Source organism: Monopterus albus, unplaced genomic scaffold (genome assembly GCF_001952655.1).
Source record: "Monopterus albus unplaced genomic scaffold, M_albus_1.0 scaffold121.1, whole genome shotgun sequence".
Classification (NCBI taxonomy): domain Eukaryota; kingdom Metazoa; phylum Chordata; class Actinopteri; order Synbranchiformes; family Synbranchidae; genus Monopterus; species Monopterus albus.
Window position 1 is genome coordinate 1,718,304 of NW_018128001.1, and position 9,291 is coordinate 1,727,594.

Sequence of the window (9,291 nt, forward strand, 5' to 3'; positions counted from 1 at the left end):
AACTCCTTTTTAATAGTTCCTAGCTTTTGTTATTTTCATCAGTGTAAAATGCGAACTTGCAGGGCGATTGTGGTTCAGTGGGTAGAGTGGTCATCTCCCAACTGGAGGGTTGGTGGTTCGAATCGAGAGGCCTGTAGTCCACATGTTGAGTCCTTTAATTGTTTTAGCTTTTCCCTCACTTGTGTCTTAGTCCCACTCACATAGGATATGAGGAAAACATGAGGAGAGAGGACCTGAGGAAACATGTTTATGTCAACATGACGTGTTTTCCTCTAAGGCATCCAATCACCAACTGATTTGTGGTAAACTGGCATGTCAGTCCTTAAAAGACTTCTGTGAAGGATGGTCTCATGTATCCTTGCTCCTGCCTCCTCCAGGAGCATCTTCGCTCATCAGAGCAGGAATAAGAGCTTTGGGATGTCCTTCGAGATGGTGGACGGCATGATTTCTGGGTCGAGTGAGGAGCAGGGAATGAACAAATAAGGGAATGGGGATTTATCCTTAGTATTCATTATCATGAAGTTTTATCAAACTGGTGTGTGATATTATGGATTTATGTGAGGACAGGTGTGTTACCACTCACCAGGTGTGAGCAGATGCTCTTGTTATTTGTGTTGCAGTTCTTTGAGAAGGCGGCGGAGAATGTGAAGGAGAACGTTGGAGACGAGGTTCACACTGATCAGCTGATCAGGGAGACCTGCAGGAACATTCTGGAACATGTGAGGTCACTTCCTGTGTACTTGGCCTGCTTTTGTTTTCTCTTTACATGAACAACATGGTTGTTAAAGATGGTGGAGCCCATGCTCATTGCTACCCCTAGTCTGGTTGTGCTCGGCCACAGAGGTGGCTCATAAGCTGCAATCTGTGTTCAGTGCTGCCCAGTGTTGAATGCTCACAAAACCAAGGTAATGTTGTCAAATGCAAACAAATCCAACAGATACAGTCAATATTGGGACATCTGAAAGGAAAAAACAGATGATGTTGCATGTTATAAAATCCTGAGAGACTTGATGAAGGACTCTGCTTTAAACAACATGTTGAAAAACTGAGAAAGGAGCTCAGGCTGAAGTTGGGCTGTTATTTCACATGCCAGCCTTGTTCTTCCTTGGAAGCCAGGAAAAGACTGGCTGCTGCCATCTTCTTTGTTGTCCTTGGTTACGGTTACTTGCTCTACATTAATGCCCTGTTTCAGTATCTTAATAAGCACAGTACATGCCAGTGTGTTACCCCATCACAGTATTCTGTACTCCACAGTGGGCTGCCCATCTCTCGCTGTGCTATTTAAGTCATTGCTACATATTTATACGGTGTTGAGAAGGTGACTTTCAAAATGTAAGAGGTCACAGGTTACTAGTTATTCTGTTAAAAATGTAAGAAGTAGTGTAACTATTTTAATTACTTCATCAGAGTAATGTAACTTGTTACTTATTTTTTGATTGGTTTACTAAAAGATGTTTTAAACTGGGCAGTAAAACTGAAAGGTCCTAACATAAATTTAAACCAGGCATTGTAAAACTCACAGCTGTGATCGACATTTATTACTGTCAAATTTATATTAAAGGCTCTTCAACATAACCTCAGTTACTGTTGAAACAGCCTAGTGAACAGGCACCAAGCAAAACTCTTTTCTTATTTCAGAAGGAAATACTGTTCACTTTCCAGAACTGAAAGGAGTTCATGTCCAACAACATGGCCACCCGCCTTGGCATTGTTAGCTGGTCATAGCCAGGCTGCTTAGAGCAATGTATGTTGATTTGATTGGCAGAAGAGAGACGGTGCAAAGTCGTACGAGAACCCATCAAAATGTAACCAATCTGTCAAAAGAGTGGAGCCTCTGTAGACTTGTGCTGCATTTTCACTATGGGAGCCTAATGAGAGATATACCCTGTACATCCCTTAACCATCACCGAGCGTAGGCTCCGGGGTCGACGCCGACATCCTGCTTTGTTTTTCCATTGTATTTTCTAATAGGGGGTAAATTAGGCAGCAAGTGAACAGCAATGCTAACACTTGGTGTGAAGATGTAGAGACGTTTAACGATCAGCGGCGACTGCTCTGTGCGCGCACACGCACACACACACACCCCACCCCCCCCTCACATTCCTGGTACTTGATTTTAGTACTACCTCCCGAGGGTTGCTGGAATTTTGCTCCCAGAATGCACCTCCAAAGTGGGCGCATCGTAGTGGAAATAAACACGGAACTTGTGATGAGTGTTACTCAGCACGACACATTTCGGTAGATTCCTATAGTGGGAATACTCCTATAGAGACAGCTCTTTGTTGGCCACCTTGATGATGCCATTTGTCTAGACGTATGTTAACAGGTGTTCACACATGGCGAAAATGTGCAAAGCAACAGAATGAATGCTATATAAACATGTAAGCTTTTACCAAAAAGGATATATTCAGATGTAATCACCACCATTTTGATCAGGAACTATAATTTAATTGCATATTTTTTCCTCAGTAACTGTAACTGATCATGATTACATTTATTTTGTAATTTAATTACTGTAGTTACTTCCCAACACTGCCTTTATATATGCAGCTGTCATAGGTAACCTCCCCCATATTTTTGTAAAATAATCTCATAGAACTCATCTTTCTGTTATAATCTCAGGTCACAGTTTTCAGCTGCGATGGGAAAGAAAGCCTTTGTGTTTTCTGCTCTAGACACTTAGTTTAAAAAGAGAAAGCAACTGAACATATCTGGTATCTTTGCCAAAGTTTAGGTAAATGGTAGATTCACTAGTGTATGATTCTTGTTCTTGTTCTTGTTTTGAGCTAAAAATGTAGTATTTTGTGTTTTTGTTTTTGTTTTTTTGCTAAAATTTTAGTTGTTTTTGTTTGTATGCAACTTGTTAAAGCCGTTGTGTTGGTAGGGTTCCATTTGAAAAAAAAGAGAATGTATACTTTCAGTAGGATCTTCCTCATTAAGTAAAATAAATAAAACACCTGTCTGTGTCACTGTGATTGCCACGGTTTCCTCTGTCGTCAACAGGCCAAACAGCTGTTTCCAGAGGTGGAGGTGAAGAGGGGTGGGGCAGAAGTTGCCATCAAGGTAGAAGCCCTCAAACTGGTCAAACAGATGCTCAGGAACAGGTTGTAAACAGGACTGGTTCTGACCAGGTTCTGATGTGGTTCTTTGTGTCATGTCAGAGGCCCAGACCTGGTGATGAAGACTGCAGTCAGAGAGGAAGCCCCCTCCCGAAGAAGGTACTGTAACCCCTGATCTCTGGACTCGCACTGGAAATATCACATGACCTTTATCTCTCTTTATTTTAGATAAAAGTGTTCCTTAGTATTAAAGTACAAACCATGCGCAGAAGGAACGTACAGGTGGTTTCTCCTGACAGGACTGTGTTCACCTCAGCTGCCGAGCACACCTCTGCAGGTGTAACTGAACACAGCACATTCACAAATTAAACCGTGTAAACTAAAAACAACCTGCCTTGATGCTTCATATGAAAATAGCAGAAATACACAGACATTATAAAACTGAATGGTCCTTTAAATCAGCTGTCAAAGTTCCACCCTCTAACATGGAGGTCAGGTGATCAACTGCTGTCTTACAAACAGCTGGAGGTGACAGGGTTGATCAATAACTATGATTACTTTCTGTCTTCAGAGGAAAGCTCGTCCAGGTGCTACGCTCGTCTCCTGTGATCGACCTCAGACTTTCTCTTCTCAGTGAGTACCTGACAGAGAGGTGACATCATCAGTATCTAGGTAGATTACCACACCTGACATCTGCCTGACTCTTTGTGTACTTAGAGTGAAGCTGAAGTCTGATCCCATCAAGAAAGAAGGACCAAAGGTGAGTCAGATCACGCCTACAGAGACATTCATTCAGGTGTTTTCATCAGACTGGTGTAAAGGTGATGTGTGTCAGAGATTCAGCTGCTCCAGGACACAACCACAGGTCTGATACAACAGCTGTATCACGCAGTGTGTGCCTGAAAACAGGTGTTACACCTGTAGTCTGTCTGCACACCTGTTATGTCACAGCATACACCTATATCCAGGGGTTTGAACACATCTGCAGACTGAATGTTTCCTGATCTGTGAGGACAGAACTGAGGTGGAATAAGTACACATCAGTACTCGGGTATTTTACTGAAGTAGAAGCTGAAACACCAGTGTAAAAATACTAGTAGCCTAAAAGTACTACACTTAAAAAGTTACTTCACTAAAAGTGCAAACTGTTACCAGCTATTTATACTTGTAGTACTGGAAGTACAAGTAACAGTCCTCTCAAGTGTTGATGGATATTAACAAATATATTGGGTATGGATAAAATATATGTGTATGTGTATACAGTATATAGTGTATGCAGTACTGTATATGTAAAGTGCTGGGTTTAATGGTAAAACCTTATACTTTATAAACCCTTCATGTTAAAGTGGGCCCACACTACCAGTCACTACACTAGTGTCCCATGGCACTTTTCTGTATTTTCTGACTTCTCTACAATGTTACACTGATGAATTATCATCTTAAATGTGACTGAAAGCTCAAAAAAATGAGGTGTACCTATGATGTTGTAGAAGCAACTCGGTTTATACAAGTCTTGCAAACTCACGAGATGTTTTTTTTCTAACAAAATAGAGTATTACCTGATAGTTTAAGGATTTCCTTGAATGGTCATAATCTCCAGGCAGTTGCACGTTCATGTGAGTTTTCCTGACATCCAGAGGTGCCCTTGTAAAAGCAGAATTTTTCGACTGCTCCTGGTTTTGTGGATATATTTTCCCTCCCGCTGTTGCACTGTGGCCAGAGGATGTGGAGAAAGATACAGGGCCTGAGGTTACTGCATGTGCTGGAATGTTCCTGTACAGGGATTCACTGTTTTACCTGACTGGGTCTAACCTACAAGCAGTCGGCTAGTGACTGAACCCCGAACCTGGATTCCCCTGGAGCACAGTACCTGTTTGTTCTGACTGCTTGAGGCCAGTGTGTCTGCTGCATGTGAGGTGTTGCTGGTTAACTAGCGGATTAACGACCCATGATGTTATTGTCAGTGCTACGCTACCTGTTGGAATTAATTTCACTGCTTTGGGACTGTATGTGGTCGTGTGGGGGAAGACGCAGTGACCACCGGTTGGATTTACCGACCTTGGAGCTACTTCCACTACTCGGTGGGACGTAACACTAAGGTTAAAAAACACAGGTTGCGTCTGTTAATACCATATTTCTGTAAGTTAGAGAGAATTGTTGTAAGTCTGGAGAAGTTACTATGTCTGAATTATGCCAGTTAAAATATGGGGATCCTCAGTTACCCACTTTGTTTAGAGTGTTACTCGCACTCACTCCTATGGGCAATTTAGAGTCATCAATCAGCCTAACATGCATATCTTTCAACTGTGGGAGGAAGCTGGAATCGGCCCATGCTTGAACCCGGAACCTTCCTGCTGTGAGGCAACAGTGCTAACCACTGCACCGCTGTGCCATGTGTTCTTGGGTTTTATCATTCTGAAATAATTACAGAATATTTGATGGGTGCAAAGCTAATCTAGAGATACCCAGGTTTAAACATTAAATAGCTGGAAATGAGTAAAATGAGCAGCCACGAGGACTTGAAGTGCCTTATTGTAGTAGTTGTACTAAATGTTACTTTGCACGTCTGCCAGCTACCTGTCAACTGTCACATGATTTAACAGCTGGCTGGCCAGCGGCTGGAGGTCCTGCCCTCCTCCTCATAAAGCTCTGGTTGTTCTTTGCAAAGAAGCTTAAGAGTTTTTGGTTGGAAAATGGCAGTAACAGTAATCTGAGCACACACCTGTTCTCCTCACCTGCACAAAAGATAGTAGAGAGGCTGTATGTAGTTCACCTGCCACACACCTTTGAGATACGGTATGTCTACATCACCTGATAAAGTGATGAAACCTGTAAACGTGCAGTCACAGGACACAGTGGTTGGTTCAGCTGTGTAACCTGCAAAGTCAGGAGTCACAGGCTATAGGTAAACTGCAGGGCTTCATCATATCAACGTGTGTTTACCTGTGTGTATTTCAGTGGGATCCATCCAGACTGAATGACAGCAGCACGTTCGTTCTGGGCTCCAGAGCCAATAAGTGAGTCAACAACACATGAATGCGACTGTGTCTCTGATGGTTTGTTTATTCCACACCTCAATCACAAGGGACAGAGCGGTCTTGTCAATCTGAGTATGCCCAGTCACATGTAACTTGGTAAACGTTTCAGCTGTTAGATAAATGTGAACATCATGTGAAACTGGAGCTACTTTTAAAAACTATTAATGGTGTGACAAAGATATTGATCAGTGCAAAAGAGCGCAGTGCGGCATGGACATGGAAATCAAGTGTGGTCATCACAGAGACATGAACACTCAGTCATGTTCTTCATTCAAAATGTTTATAAAATAAACGCATAGAAAGTAAACTCCACAGATTCCCCCAGTTAATGAGATGATGCCTGTCAGATGGTCCCAGTATGAGTATTACATTCAGAGGTGCAACCGCCTCAAGAACTGTGATGTCACTGTGCAGGGCGCTAGGGATGGGCGGGACCAGAGGACGCATCTACATCAAACACGCCGACCTGTTCAAGGTAACAACACAAACAGTGTTACACTGCATTCACACACAGGTAGGAGTGTCCACAATGTGTCTTCTGTGCACACACACACACACACACACAGTGAACGGTCTGTCTTAAAGCTAAGTAACCTGCTGCTCTGGCGATATTTACATCCTTTACAATCCTTACAAATTCAGATATTTAAAATGAGTGGTCAGGACATTTTATTCATAGACATGTGTATCCAGACACAAAGCATCTGTTTGTGCAAATTCTCAGTCATCCAGGTTATAGTAAGCTGTAAATAGAAAACATCAACTGGACCTGGTTTTAGGTAGAAACACCACCCAGGGGGATTAAAAACCTCCTGCTCACCACCAGTCAGACAGAACTGATGAAACCTCTTGGATGAGAGGTGAAAGGTGTTCTACCTAAAACCAAGTCCAGTTGATTTTTTTTTTCAAAACATCTGTTTACACGTAAATGATCTGAAGATGTGTTTCTACGCTGTAAAAACATGGAGGCTGCTCTGAAGCAGCTTATGAATGTTGTCGTGTCCTGTCCCAGCATTAACACATTCAGTGTCCAGGAGAGCAGTTTTTGTCTCTTCATAGTTGTTAGATAGAGGTGGTCCTGTAGTAAAGTTTACTGGTTTGAGTGTGAGCAGTTCATTAATATGTGTTCACTGCACTTTAACAATAATCTGTTGTCTCTATGCTTGTATACGTATCAGTATGCAGCAGATGCAAAGGACAAGCAGTGGTTGGCTGAAAAACACCACATGAGAGCGACAGGAGGGAAGATGGTGAGAACAAACACTTTTTATTAAAAGTTCATCAGTACAACATCATGTGTTCACTTCCAGCAAACTACCATGAATAAAGCTCAACACTTCCCCCTGATTCTTCACATTAAAAGTGTTACTGTTTACTTTGCCGGTAGACTTTAATGTGGAATAAATTTGAGGAAGTGTTGGTAATGTAACATGGATCAGGGCTGTTGCAGGACATCAAGTAATCAAGTTTTCTTTTTTTGAGACACATTATTGGAACAAAAGGTTTCACAGAAGAAACTAACAGTAGGGTTTGAAACAAATTCAAATAAATGGACTGTCAGCAGCACATTTCAGTGCAGATAGGACACGTAATAACTGAACCACACACCACATTTAGCACAAACAAATATATTGACCAAGAAAAGTAGCAAATAAAGGTCAAGCTAAAGATTTTAACAATCGGTACTGGATTGTTCAAATAGAAATCAGAAAATCAATTATTTGTCCAGCTCTGGTTTCATCAGGAAACTTTTTGTTTTGTGCACTTTCATAAAAATATTTTACTGAAGCTACAGGTTTCTTACCTGAACCAGGTTTTAAATGTCTCTGTGAGATGAAAAAGGTAAAAGTTGAACTTGGCAACAGAAATTCTGGATTCAGACTGCACCTGAAATCTGTGCACTAACACCTGGGTTTGTCCAGGCCTACCTGCTGATTGAGGAGGACATCCAGGATCTTTTCCGCAGTGAAGAGTACAAGTGAGTCTGATGGCGCCTGTCTGCTTCCATGGTAACCTCCTTCACAGGTGTGTCACTCTGTTTGGCTACCATGGTAACAGCTGTCTGTGTGTTCAGGGACTGTCCAGATGTCAAGATGGACGAGTTGAAACCATTCTCAGTTCCTCCATGGATGGTGGAGAAGATGCAGAGAGCCATGGAGGCACAGAGAGACACCGATCTCTGACCAACCCCCCCACGCATTCCCACACACACTTAAGCACATGACCTGACCTCTGGCACCTGATCCAACAAATGAACTTTGACCTCTCATCTTAAAACAAAAATCACTGTATAGGTCTATTTTTTTTTTAAAAGCTGTAGAAACAGTGAACCAATCAGAGGACAGATTGATCATGTGATTTGATTGGATTGTTCCATAGTCTATTTTTAACAAATGAAATAAACAGATTCTGACATGAGGAACAATTTGTCTGTTTATCATCTGTATTTCAGACCAATTTAAACCAGTTTGAGTTTGTCATTGTGTCATTTCTGCTGTTTCTTATCTGAAAGCTGTCAATAGAAGTCACGTGACCCATCCACAGGAACAGGCCATGGACTTGAATCAACAGGTCATCCCAAGTCTCTTATAAGGGTATTAAGTCTCTTAATTTCCCTCATCTTTTCCTTGAGTCTTATTCACAACAACATAAGATGTGAGAAAAACATGAGAGATAACTCGAGGAAACACTATTAACAACATAAAGACGTCCTTTCCTTAGATCCTTCATTTAAAGCATCCAATCACCAACTGATTCCTGATAAAGGGGCACTGGTTCATAAGTCTTCCGGTAAGGAGGAAGAATTAGAATGTTTAGACCAGTCCAACAGCCTCACCGCTCTAGGTGTGAAAAAATATGCAAAAGGAATGAAAGTTTAGCAGTCTCCACTCTAGATTTCTTATTTTGGCCTATTTTAATAAAGATTCAAACAAAATGGAATCTTTTGAAAAGGATGAATGAAATGTAAAAGCTTATTTTACAGTAGATCAACCTCATCATCAGTGAGCCGTGGGCGTCCATGACCCTGTTTCCTTCCTTAGACACTGTTGGTAGCTACTAACCACTGCAGCCCAACAACACCCACCAAGACTTGCAGACTGGGAGATGCTCTGACCCAGTCATCTCCCTATCACAGTGTGGCCCTTCCTGGTTCCAACACATCAACTTTGGGACGTAGAAAGGACTGAAGACAG

At 41.9% G+C, this 9,291-nt stretch overlaps 1 protein-coding gene across 1 annotated transcript in view; it reads left to right on the plus strand.

Annotated features, from left to right (window-relative positions):
* The window catches only part of LOC109966941 (deoxynucleotidyltransferase terminal-interacting protein 1), an 11,169-nt gene extending 2,770 nt beyond the window's left edge, over positions 1 to 8,399 (plus strand). The window contains exons 4-13 of the mRNA XM_020612203.1: positions 621 to 719; positions 3,004 to 3,063; positions 3,162 to 3,218; positions 3,631 to 3,692; positions 3,777 to 3,819; positions 6,018 to 6,076; positions 6,512 to 6,572; positions 7,276 to 7,347; positions 8,020 to 8,075; positions 8,172 to 8,399. Of these exons, the coding sequence (XP_020467859.1) occupies positions 621 to 719; positions 3,004 to 3,063; positions 3,162 to 3,218; positions 3,631 to 3,692; positions 3,777 to 3,819; positions 6,018 to 6,076; positions 6,512 to 6,572; positions 7,276 to 7,347; positions 8,020 to 8,075; positions 8,172 to 8,280 (678 nt within the window). The 3' untranslated portion in view covers positions 8,281 to 8,399. The remainder of the gene's footprint in view (positions 1 to 620; positions 720 to 3,003; positions 3,064 to 3,161; positions 3,219 to 3,630; positions 3,693 to 3,776; positions 3,820 to 6,017; positions 6,077 to 6,511; positions 6,573 to 7,275; positions 7,348 to 8,019; positions 8,076 to 8,171) is intronic.
* Positions 8,400 to 9,291: the final 892 nt, after the last annotated feature.